At 44.6% G+C, this 13,244-nt stretch overlaps 1 protein-coding gene across 1 annotated transcript in view; it reads right to left on the bottom strand.

The window, feature by feature from the left end:
- Window positions 1-11,813: 11,813 nt before the first annotated feature.
- Window positions 11,814-13,244, bottom strand: part of TMEM260 (transmembrane protein 260) — a 57,377-nt gene continuing 55,946 nt past the window's right edge. Inside the window, exon 17 of the mRNA XM_041476918.1 lies at window positions 11,814-12,301. Within this exon, the coding sequence (XP_041332852.1) occupies window positions 12,035-12,301 (267 nt within the window). The 3' untranslated portion in view covers window positions 11,814-12,034. The remainder of the gene's footprint in view (window positions 12,302-13,244) is intronic.

Raw genomic sequence — 13,244 nt, 5'->3', positions numbered from 1 at the left:
ACACCTTCTGTCACCTGGAGGTGACACTGCTCACAGGCACAAAGCTCTGCTCCACCCTCACATCCTTGGACACCCTCTGCACCTGCAGGGAGAGCTGAGGAGTTTCCTCCAGAATAATGCTGCAGCACCTCACCTCAGTGGGAAGCACGGTGGAAAATGTTTCTTGTCTGATGGTGACGCCTGAGCTCCAGAGGAGACCCCTGAGCATTTATTTACACATTTACACAGCCAGAACTGAGCTTCTCCTCCTCAGCCACGGTGACAAACCCAGACACACCAGGCACTCCTCCCAGGATCCTGAGCTGAGCTCTGTGACGCTGGACAGCTCTCAGCACACCAAGAATTCCTCAGGGCCACCAGGGACAGGGCTGTGTGACAGGAGTGACTCACACGAGTTGCCTTTGCCTCCCCACTGTGTAGCATTCATATTCTCTGGAAAAAATCCCTTTGCCCCGGATTTTTCTTATAGGAAATTGAGAAGCTTCAGAGAAAAGGAAAACAATTCTTATCTCATTTGCTTCTCCCGTGTTTTGCTCCTTTGGAATGTGGTTTGAGATTGTTTACCCACAGGTGATGGTTTCATTGGATTCTGCTGTGAATTGTTTTGACTCAATGGCCAGTCAGGGCCAAGCTGTGTCCAGACTCTGGAAGGAGTCATGAGTTTTCATTCTTATCTTTTTAGCATTCTGTAAGTATCCTTTCTGTATTCTTTAGTATAGTATAGTACAATATAATATTCTTTAATATAACATAGTATCATAAAATAATAAATTAACCTTCTGAAAACATGGGAGTCAGATTCATCATTCCTCCCTGCCACAAAGCTTCCTGCAAATACAATAACACTGACCACACATCACTTTTCCTATGCATTAGACAAGGCTTTACCTCCCTGGATTCTGTGTCCCTCCAATCACCCTCACTCCCTGCTCTGGCTGCTCATTGCAGTGCTCAGGGACATCATTCTCCTCTTTCTTCTATTCCTTAGCACCATCTTGCACAGGAGAGATGGGTTTTTCCTGCCAATAAAACAAAATAAAAGAGTGGAAGATCCTTTTATTTTCCTTACATAGCAGCTAAGCCTGTGCAAATTCATCACAAGTCTTTGCTATGGCACAGAACACTTGAGAACAAGGCCAAATAAATCAGCAATTGCCCTTATTTTCTTCTCTTAAAAACAGCTCAATTGGCCCATTGCAACTTATTCCTGCTGTCTCTGTTCATATCTTTTCTTCCAGGCAGCTGCCAATTGATGCTGCACATTTGCTTGGAGTGTAATATACCAGTGGGCCTGAGCTCTAAAATGTTGTTTCAGTCACATCTCAATATTTAGCTTATACACATCTGTATGAATCCTGTTTTTTTCAAAACGTTGTACACAAAGAGAGCTAAATGGGGGTATTTCTTGTTTGCTGTGGTCAGAAAATGCAAATTCCAGCTGCAGAAGGTTTTGCCACCTTGTGTGGGCTTTCCCACACTGTGAATGCCAACGCCTGAGCTGCAGACCTGGGCATGGACTGAGAGAAGGGGACCCCAACCTCTCCATCCTCCAGGCTTGTTGCCTTAGGATGGAATGGATCACCTGGCTCTGTGCAGCCCTTCCAGGAGAGTCTTCCCTGGGAAAGGCTGAGAGGCAAAGGGGGAATTGGAGAGGTGTCTTTGTCCTGTGCTGCCCCAGCCTGGAGAGCCACTCAGGAGCCAGGTCAGGATGTGTGCCACGCTCCATGAGACATCAGTGAAGCTGAGGAAACAGAAGGAACTGTAGGAAATTCCAGTGGAACCTACAGAGATGAGATTTTTTTTTTTTCCCTACCAAGTATGTGTTTATCGTGATTTTATATTTTCAGAATTTAGGTCTGAAAATTCAGGGGTGAGGGGTTTTTGTTTGGGTCTTCTTTTTTTTTTTTTTTAAACAAAATATATGACTTCTCACTTTCAACAGTTTTCATTCTAAAATGGTTCTATAAGGAAGAAGGCTTTGAAATCAAAAGGCTCAAATAATGCTCCAAATAGGGCAAATTATTCCACTGCTGTTGAGTGAGGCATCACAAAGAAATGTTTCAACAGCAGAAAAAAAAGTGATCTAGTCTAATCTAAACTGGCTTAAAATAATTTCCATATTTCCCAGTGGGAATTCCTGCTTACCAGTGCCTTGTGAGTTGTAGAAATATCCACTACCATCAACCTGCCATCAGCTTGTGGAGAGCAACCACCCTGCTCTTAGCAAAGACACAAAGCCTCCCTCACTGCATTCAGGCAATCCCCTTGGCTTTTACTCCCTCTAAAGGGAAAAGGAATTGTCTGCCAGGGCTGCTGCACAATTCCAACATACTGGGTGAAACCCAGGGCAAGAGCAGCCTTCCCTCGTGCTCAGACCCTGCACATCCAGTTCCAGGGGGTGTTTTGGTTCACTCCCACCAGAACAGCAGCACCCTTTGCTCTCCTGCCTTGCTGGAGCTGCAGGTTTGCACTTCTCAGCAGCCTCAGGCTTGGCAGAAGGGGTGGGAGGAATTTGGGGTCTGAGGGACAGCACAGTGGTTGCACAAAGGCTTGGGATTACGAGATTTGGAACCAGGGATCATTTAGGTTGGAAAAGCCCTCTCAGAGTCCAACCATTCCCCCAGTGTTGTATTTGCAGCGTTCCCAGACAGAGGAATGAATGATGAATCTGACTCCGTGCTCTTAGAAGGCTAATTTATTATTTTATGATACTATATTATATTAAAGAATACTATACTAAACTATACTAAAGAATACAGAAAGGATACCTAGAGAAGGTTGAAGAGATAATAATGAAAACTCGTGACTCCTTCCAGAGTCTGGACACAGCTTGGCCCTGATTGGCCAAAGAGTCAAAACAATTCACATGAATCCAATGAAACAATCACCTTTGGGTAAACAATCTCCAAACTCATTCCAAAGCAGCAAAACATAGGAGAAGCCAATCAGATAATAATTGTTTTCCTTTTTCTCTGGGGCTTCTCAGCTTCCCAGGAGAAGAATCCTGGGCACAGGGAATTTTCCAGAAAATATGACTGTGACACCCCAGCACTGCCAGGGCCACCATCAACCCAATGTCCCCAAGTGTCACATCCACACAGCTTTCAAATCCCTACAGGAATGGGGACTCCACCACTTCCCAACTTCACAAATTTGTGGAAGTGGAGAGATCTACAAATAGATCCTGGATCCTCCTAGCCTGGACTGGGGGACTCTGATCTCTGTCCCTAAAATCAGAGACAACAGAAGTCTGGGACAACGTGCTCCTGCAGGTCTTGTAGGCACTACCCTGGGTTATGTGATTAAACAGCAACACTGAGTTTGCAAAGCTGTCAATCCCATAACTTTCATCAGCACTTAATTCACATTAAAAAAAAAAAAAAGTCACACCAGCCCTTAAAAGCTTTGGAGCTGCATTTCTCATGGCTGCAATAATACTTACAATATGGACTCTAGCTGCTTTTTATGTAACTGCTGCTCTTAATCAGCTCAGTATTAGCAGCTCTAACCTGCTCTTGCTTGATTTATTTTATTTTATTTCTAAAACAAACATAGCTTTACAATCTCTCTGATTTCCCAGCTTTTATGCCACTCCACTGAGGCGCTTTAAACATCTCATTTATCTCCCATACGTTGGGAAATTACAACCCCCCTCCTCTCCAAAACAAACAAGCAAGCAAAAAAACCTCCAGCTAAAATCTACACAGTTGGAAAGTGTTGATTTAAACAAAAAGCCTGAAACAAGATAGGGAGAGACTAGAACATGAAAACAGACTCCTTTTTTTCCTTGCACAGATTGAGCTCTGAGATTGTTTGCATCAAATGTTGACTTGTTCCAGGGCAGCATCTATTTAGGTGTTGGGAAACTGGAAGGAACCAGTGTGAAATACATTTTTCAGTTTTTTGAGAAAGACTGTGCTGTTGCATTTCTCCTCACACACATTTCCCTCTCTTCCTTCCTTCCCACTTGTGCAAAGGGGGCTGGAAGCAGTGGGAACAATTTGAAGTATCAGGCTTTCCAAACGAGGATGGGTGGGAAGAACACGTTAACAGGGTGGTTTTCCTATCCGTGTTATTTATGAAAAAAATTCTCCCCTAATCAGAGAGGCTGATTTAAGGGTTGTGGTTTATGGTTTTCCCTGGTTCCTGGGGATGTGCTTCTGAATACTGACTTTACTTAGGAATATCTGCCTTCCCTGCACTAGTGAAAGTACTGCTGTGCCCCAATGGTCCATTTTTCTAATTGCATAATTAACTGAATACAAATAATAGCAAATTTCTAAAAAATCTGTTGTTTTAGGCTTCTATTACAAGTTCTCCCCACCTATCCCCTGCCTAGTGCCATCACAGGATTTATTCTATAGTGTGTGAAACTAATGGGAAACTTTCTCTTCCCAGTCACCGTTTTGTTATATATAAACCAGTGACTCACACTTTACCATAAATAAAAGTGACAATATTCCCCTCCTTATAATTGTCTTCAACCTGTTTTGCCTTAGGCATTTTTTTCACTCTGTAACACTTTTATTTACCCACAGAAACCCACACAAAAACACTGCTGGAAGAACATGTTATCACAAGATACATCCCTGTCAGCGGCCAAGATTTGAATTTTTAATTGAAGACACCACTCAAAGACCAAACCAGCTCCCCACACTTTACCAAACCAACCCCAGCAATTTAACAAAATACAAAGTGGGCAAAACACTAAAGTCTCTTATAGGGCTGATGGGGGAGGAAGGGTTATAAATCTAAACCCTCTATTCCAGACCACATCCCCAAATGGAAATAAGCACCAAAGCATGTTGCTACATATTTTTGCAGAAAATAATTCCGAGCAGCCTTATCGGCGGCGGCGGATCCGGCGTCTCACCCATCACTTATCCGTTGTGCCCTCTGCTGGATGCAGCACACAAAGGCAAGGAATATTATTTCCAATTAATTTTTGGCATCATCCCTTGGCATCTGCGTTAGGAATGCAAAGCGTGAAATTTGTAGTAGCAGGTTTAATATTTGATCCAGCCAAAAAAAAAAAAAAAAAAAAAAGAGGAAAAAAAAAGAAAAAAAGAAAATTTTTTTTTGCTACAAGGACTTACCTTTGGTAGTGTTTTCCTCCCTGCTCACCCCCCTCCTCTGGCTTTGCGTTGTGTCGCTGCCACTGAGCCTTGTTTGTGGTCCAAACGGAGAAATCTGCCGCCGAATGCCATCCATGGCAGGAATAATTTCATGCTGTGCAAAATTTGTTTCATTCCACATCCTGTAAGAATAATTACTTAGCATAATGCCACTTAAGCTGTATTTCTAGCTGCAAACATTAAGGAAATGGTAAAAAGCTAGATCCCAGTTGGGAGAGGGGGAAAATAAAAAGGGTATTTAGGGGTTCCTGGGGTTTCTTCAAACTGTTGTTTTAGCACCAGGGACAACTGGAAGAATTAAACTGTTGTGAGTGATGTCACTGAATTTAAAAGCACAATGAACCCCAGTATTTTAAATGATATTTGAGGTCACCCATGTGCTGGGGACCTTGATAGGACACGGCCTTCAGAAATTGAGGACAAAACACGTAGCCCATATTGGCCACCTTTCTCATGTTTTCTGCAAATAAGTTTATTTGAAGGTGACTGTTGCCCAAAATGGCTCTAAATAAAACAGCAAGTGAAGAAGCTTCATGCCATGTCACAGATTCCAATTTTTAAGTGACAAAGAGCAGGTCTCAGTAGGTTTGGAGGAGAGTCAATGGGATGGGTGAGCAGGGTGTATTGACCAAATATCAGCATAAGCTGATACACTGAGCCAAAGAAGGCTCCGACCTCCCTCCTGAGCCCCCACAAGACAGAAAAATCCTCTTTCATATCTAGTCAGAATTATCCATGGTTCATTCTTACCTTCTAGCAAAACCAAGCTGCTGTCTTCAATCAAATGCAAGACTGGCATGGTCTAATTGAATTAGTTCAATTAAGTTTAAAGATCAAAATTATGATTGTGGATTTCTAAAAAAACCCCGCTTTCTCGATGCCAAACCTTACAGCTTGTAACTGAGTAGTAATTTCTGACTTGTTCTTTCCCAAATGCTGGAAATAATCACTTCCAAAGAACTTCTCTTTCTCCAAAAATGGCAACCCTCGTGTACACCAAGTATCAGGGTTGACCTTCATCTTCCTCAAGGCCATCATGTCTCATCCTCATTCACCAGCAAAGCCCAGATTTGAATGGGAACATCAAGGATTTACTGATGAAATTCACTGGGAAAATTATGTTTGCCTTGGGTTTGTTCAACCAACAAAAGGCAAAATCTTCAGTTTGTTAGAAGCAGGCTAGGAAGGGTGGATGGATGGATGGATGGATGGATGGATGGATGGATGGATGGATGGAAGGATGGATGATGGATGGATGGATGGATGGATGGATGGATGGATGGATGGATGGAAGGATGGACGGATGGATGGATGGACGGAAGGATGAATGCTGTCAATCACAGCACCCTCTCCAACCAGCCCTCCACCAGCACAAATTCCCTCCGTTCATCTGAATAAAGTGATTCTGTATTGATTCTTTGTTTTCACACTGTTTCAAAAAAAGCCTTTATTGAAAAGTCAACTTGGAATGTAACAGGAGCTTCAAGAGGCAGCAAAGGAGAAATAATAAATTTTGGGAAAAAATTTGAGCAGGCAAATCCTTCAGGCTTGAAGCAGGCAGCAGATCCTCCTTGGGCTTCATGACCAGAGGTCTTTTCAGATGTGGGTTTTTTTTTTAAGTGGTTTTACTACTTAAATCAAAGAACATGACAGAAAAGACCCCCAAAACCACCCAAACCCATGTTCCTCTTACATGTTTTTTCCCCAGAATTTCAGCAAGCTGCTGCTCTATCTGACCAGCAGCAGTGTGCTGCAGCTCCAGGACAACCAAGAACACTCAAGTGCTCCTTGGAAGGGACAGTGTGGTGCCACCAGCACCCTCCAATACTGTGTGGCCCTTGGTGGCCGTGGGGCTGGGCAGTGTCTCGCAGGAGCAACACTCCAAACCCATCAGGAAGATCCAAACAGCCTTTCCAATGGTACTGACAGAGATGTCTTCATTCCCCACGGTGTGATGGGAGAGCTTCAGCTGCTCTTTTGCTCAGGTAACACCATGCCAAGCTCCCTGTCCTGGAAGTCCCTGGAAAAACGTGTGGGTTTTGCAGAGTACACGCACTGGCATCCCATGCCATCCTTAGTGTGGACACCTTGGTTTATGAATCCCTCAAATGCAGAGTTTGGAGGACACATCAGTGGGATCTTGTGCTCTGAAACCCCCAGCTCAGTGCCTTCCAGGTGGATATTGCCCACGACATTCTCACTTCTCATGTACAAGTTGCGTTCACAACTTTGCAAAAGTTTCTGTCTTTTTTAAAATGCTCACTGTGGGGGACATGAGGAGAGAGGTCAATAAGTATCTTCAAATTCATGCAGCACTTACCAAAATCAGCATCAAAATCCAATTTACATGAGAACATCCATGTGCCTCCATGCTGAAATACATCTATAAATCCCACCACTAAATCCAGGGATGACTCTAGGTCAGCCAGAATTGTCTCCTGACATATGGAAACCTCAGCACAGCTCTGCCTGACCCTGCAGTGGTTCCAAACTGCCCAGAACAGTGGTGCTCCCTCAGAGACCATCTTCCACTGCTTTTGGGAAGCCTGTCCCATGGGTAGGTTTGGGTAATGCACACCTATGGGATACAGGAATTCCAACTGCATTTCTGGGTGGATCTCCCTGAGCCACATCTGCTTCCATCACTCTCTTTTAAAGAGCAAACACGAGCTGGCAACATCCTCATGAAGGATAAGCCCAACAATTTAGCAGTTCCCTCTTTTTTTTTTAATATATTTTTCTAATTTTTTTCCCAAACACCGCATCAAATCCCAAAGGGATTTTGCGGGTTTTGTTTTAATGGCAAGGCAAAAATTTGCTGATCCTCCCCGTGGCGAAGTTACTTTCAAGTCAGTGAAAGTTCTTGGCCCGCAATGAAAAGTCTTTGCCAATTAGCGCTCAACAACTTCAATTCATCCCTCCTGGTTCAAGATGAGTAGGAACCTAATAAGGCTGTGATAAAAGGGCAAAAGGCACCGAGTACCCAAAGGGGATTAATGGGCTCTTCCATTTATTTGTCTTCCTAACAGCTGAACTGTTACAAGTATTGACGGTCTTCAAACGCCGGGCGCCGGGGTCTCCAATGGCCGACTCCAGCTCCGGGCCCTGAGGGGCGAGGGCTTCCCCCTGGGCGATGCCAAAACCAACAAAGCCCCGGGGATCAGGTAATGAAACTTCAGCTTTTTCCCCCCCCTTCCTCCTTCTTCTTTGAGATTTATTTACTGGCAGCTGACAAGGGGCAAATTCAGCTGGAATTGTGTAGTCAAGGCCCTGTCAAGCCTTCAGAGGCACCCTTATGTCGAATCACCTTCCTGACTGGCATGTCGCTGAAAAGCCCTCGGCGCTGGTCCTTAACAGCTCCCGACAGCACAAAGGACACTCCAGACAGATGCCTACATGGCATCCTGCAGCATTTTAAAAGAGAATTAGTGGTTTTAATTATGGTCGTCGTATGAAAGGAAACCATGCAAGCTCGGCAGGAGACCTTTGATCAAACCCTTTTGCTAGCACAATGCCGCGGAACTGTGACTATTCCTAGCAAGGGGCCTTTTCTCGCTGAATGACTCACCAGTGATCTTTGAATGCAGACAAGTTCCTCACCCTCCCTCTTCATTAGCGAGCATTTCTATACAGCCCCTATATAGTGCGCCGAGTCTTGGAGCTATACAATGGGGGGGAAAAAAGAATCCCTACAGATTCTGGCCTCTACTTAGGAAGTGCTGAAGGACTCTGAGTGACTTTATTCATTAAAACAGGTTGCTATTAATTAACTGTCATAATAAAATAAAGAACTATTATTTGCATTTCTTAGTGCGCTCCCTTTAGTAATATGTATAAAAGATGCTTGTAACAAAAATGAATTTATAAGGGAGAAAAAACCCTCAGAAGTCTTTTTTCCCCTCTGCCCCCCTTTTTTTTTTTTTTTTTTTTTTTTTAGGTCTAGGCAGCAGGAGCCTGACTAATTATTAGGACCCGTTCTGCAAGAGAACAAATAGAGGTAAAACACAAATATGAAAGTAATTAGGAAAATGCAAAATCCTGTTTACTTGGCAACCGATTCATGCAACTGAGACTAACGAAGAGCAAATCAGCTTTGCTTGTTTGATAAACTTCAGGGTGCCACCTAAGAGGAGCTGATAAAAATTAAACTCTGCCAGCATCCCTCCGCACCGCCTTTTAGCCAACAGGCTCAGCAACATCCACGCAGCGGCTCAGTCTGCGAGCACCAGCAAATCTCATTTGAACAGGTTCGGGGGAGGAATTTTGGAAGTTGCATCAGTGCTGGATATTTCCCCCTCCGTGGCATATCTCGTGCTGAACACCCAGCACAGACCCCTGCATCTCGCGAGCAGGATTTGTAAGGACACGGAGCACGTCAACGGCACGGATTGGATTTTCTCCCTAAAAAAAAGCATCATCATCCCACTGCTCTTCGCACCTGGGAAGGCTTTTGCCAGTGGTAAAGTCCTTTTTGTAGCCACCACCACTGTTTATTACAATATAGTGTGATACTTTACTCAGCACAGCCCCTCTTTTCTCCCGGAGCAGATAGTGGGATCCACAAGAGCTTCCAATTATTTCAAGACTGTGCGGCTAAGGAGGGGCATCTAATCAAGATAAAGAAAACCCTCAGCTCACTATATTTGCTTGAATGGATTTGCAATAATGCAGGTAACAAAAGCATTCAAAAATTGGATTCCTAATGCTTTTCTGCCAGGGCTGGAGGACTGGTTTGGAGAAGGGAAGGAGAAAGCCTGCCCTGAGAAAGCTGAACAGAGGAATGTGTGATATTCCCTCTCTCTGTGCAAACACTTCTGCAGGGATTGAGAGGAGGGAAGAGATTTAAGTGAGGCACAGCCGACCTGAAATGTAGTCAATTACAACACAAAGAGTTAAAATGACACCCCTGGACTGCTCCTGCTCCCTCTCACCCTTCTGCTTTGTGGCTCTGCAACCCAGAAGCCACAGTTTTCCATCTTTTTATTGCTCATTTCCCATCTGCTGTTCGTACAGGAATGGCTCACAGGAATTAAGGGGGAATTGCTATGGAAATCATATACTACAAAAATAAATCAAGAGTGAGAGAGTGAAAAATAAAGGATGTTATTTTACAACTGGAGTTAGAGATTCCCAGACAGCAGCTTGATTTTTATATGGGAAGCATTCAGTGAAAGTTGGAAAAATCAGCACTTGGAGAGAAAGTGATCCACTTTTAAAAGGATCTATTAGGAGTAGCAGCCACGTGTCCCTACACACCTCAAACTCCAGACCAGCAGAGCATCCACCTGCAACACCCCTCTCTCCTGCCCCCATCCCAACCTGCTCCAGAGATGCTGTTTCATAATGTGATCTTTACAGAAGTACTTCTTTATTCTCTGACAATTTTACCAGTCCAAAAGAAATCCTGACCTGGCAGCAATTTGTCTCCTGCAAAACACTGGGCTGAGATATCACAAAACCACAGAATAACATCTGAAGTTTTAGATGAACGGGACTTTACAGGAACACCCCCAGAGTTTTGGGTCTGTTTTAAGCATTTGAAGTACTGTTAACTGACAAAATATTGAAAAACACATTTTATGTATTTTTTATTGAAAAGAAGCTGAGTTCTTGTTAAACCCAGAAGTCACTTGGCTGCTGGGGCAGATTAAAAAGGAAGGTGGATCCACACCCAATTCTTTTGGTTAAAGCCCTGATATCTCCAAAACTGCAGTTCTGGCATCCCCAGGAGAGCCCAGACAGAGGCCACAGCAGGGATGCCATGAGCCATGAAGAGAGCAGCATCCCAGGGGAGCTGCTCTTACATCCCATGTGGGTCTCAGGACCACAGTCCCCCCACCCCAGTGCAGGAGATGTCACACTGCTGCAGCAGAGATCCTCTGCAAGGAAAAACACACAAGTTGCTTGCTCACTGTTGGAACTCTAAGCGATGAAGACCATCCCATCATAAAATCCCAAGGGAAGGAAAGCAGGCATCCCTGAAAAGCACGGGAGGCAGAAAAAAATGGGTTGGTCTCTATCCACTCCATTCCAGCAGGACACCCTGTCCTTCCAGTACCTAAAGGGGCTCCAGAGAGCTGGAAAAGGACTGTTTACATGGGCATGAAGTGACAGGACAAAGGGGGAAGGCTTCAAAGTGAAGGAGGGGCAGGGTTAGATGGGATATTGGGAAGAAATTCTTCCCTGGGAGGGTGGGGAGGTCCTGACACAGGGTGCCCACAGAAGCTGTGACTGCCCCTGGATCCCTGGCAATGCTCCAGGCCAGGTTGGACAGAGTTTACAGCAACCTGGGATAGTGGAAGGTGTCCCTGCCCATGGCAGGGGGTTGGAATGAGATGATCTTTAAGGTCACTTCCAACCCAAATCATTCTGGGATTCTGTGATGATGATTCTGCAGTGCCCTTGGGCACAGGCACAGCCAGGGCTCAGAGCACATCCAAAACAGTGAATGACCAGGCTCCTGGGAGGGCACCATCCCACAGCTTGTCCTGCTGGACAAAAACACACAGACACAGCACAGCTAATGAAAAATGGTTTTAGGAAACCTCTTGGCTCAGCAACAGAGGAAACAGTAAAATGCTAAATACATTTTTACATCTAGAATGGATGCTGCAGTCATTAAAAATATATATATATTCACAGTACAAACTCATAGTTTTCTTGTGAAAGAAAACTCTCTTTTTTGAAACCTGATATTTTATTTAGTGGTGAGCTTCTCCCCTACCCCCCAAAAAGTTCATTTGGCAACAGAAGTCAAACATCACTATGTTTCTGCAGAGGGGATCACACTGGATTTCCTCTCTGCTGCCATTTCTGCCACCTTTTAAAACCACTCTCACACAGCCAAGGACTAATTCAGATTTTAAGTCCCGACTTCAACGTTTCAGCAGGAGCAGGAGCTACCCAGCTTTGCGCCTCAGCTCCGCTTTCCTCCTCCTCAGCCCCTGCAGCTCCTCCCTGAGGTGCTGCACAGCCTGCAGGATGTCCTGGCGCTGGGGATCATCCTCTGCCTTCTGGGTGTAGAGCAGGAAGTGTTTCACAGTCTGGGAGAGCAGCGTTTCGGGGTCCCCCAAGCCCAGGCGCAGCATCCTCTCGCAGGCGATGGCGTAGTTTTTGTGCCAGTTCACCGGGTGATGGGGATGGGAGCTGACAATTTCTTTGTATGACTGTTAAAGGAACAAAAAGAAAAAAAGAGAAGAAAAGAAAAAAAAGAAAGAGAAGTTAGGGGCAGCAAATTAGTTGAACAAAGTGAGAGCAACAGCTTTTAACAGTGCTTCAAAACTGCCTGGAAAGAAACAGATGCTATTTAGATGTCCAAGTCCAGAGCTGGAGTATTTCTGTAATTTGCTCTGTGTTTGCCATTCAGCTGCATGAATCAGAAATCCAAGGGGGGCTGAAACGTTTCCCTTCCAACAGCAGCTGTTTGTTTAGAAACATTACAGATGATGGTGATAACCCCACAGCACATTATGTGCTTCCCCCAGAGAGGTGTTACACCAAGCTGGGGGAAAAAAGAGATTTAACTGCTGCGCCTGCAAGACATTTACTCAATATTTCAGGAGATCAGGATGTCTTCCACAGGAATTAAGCAGTCTGTTGACTTGAGTGGGAATATTCATAAGCTCAACAGCAGGCATGTGCCTGGGAACTTTGCAGAACAGCAAAAATCACAGCAAAACGGGCAAGAATTAAGGAAACCAGTTGTTGATTCTGTGCTGGTGTATGAAATACTGCTCCTCTCTGCTGACACACACTGATCACTTTGTGCATCTGTTGGCATCTCAGGCAGTCCAGTATTTCCAGAGATACCTACACCAGCTTATGGGTGTTATTCTTTGGTGTGAAATGCAGCAGAATTAATTTGCAGCGAGAAGACTGTCGGATTTTACACTTGCTGGCTCAGACTGCACGACTGTGTAATGACAGAGGGGACAAGTGCATAGAGGGGACTTCAGGACAAGCAATCTCTTGGCATGGGTTTGGAGCCCAGCACAGACAACATAATTATAGCAAAAGCAGGGTGTTGACTGGTTTGCTGTTGGCATCCTCCATGACCGAGGGGGCAAGCAGGAATGGATCAAATCCCTGAACAAATCTCTGTGAATCGGC

Source organism: Pyrgilauda ruficollis, unplaced genomic scaffold (assembly GCF_017590135.1).
Source record: "Pyrgilauda ruficollis isolate IOZ18807 unplaced genomic scaffold, ASM1759013v1 scaffold110, whole genome shotgun sequence".
Lineage (NCBI taxonomy): Eukaryota > Metazoa > Chordata > Aves > Passeriformes > Passeridae > Pyrgilauda > Pyrgilauda ruficollis.
Note: the sequence above shows the minus strand (reverse complement) of the source record. Positions and strands in the feature narration are given on the sequence as shown.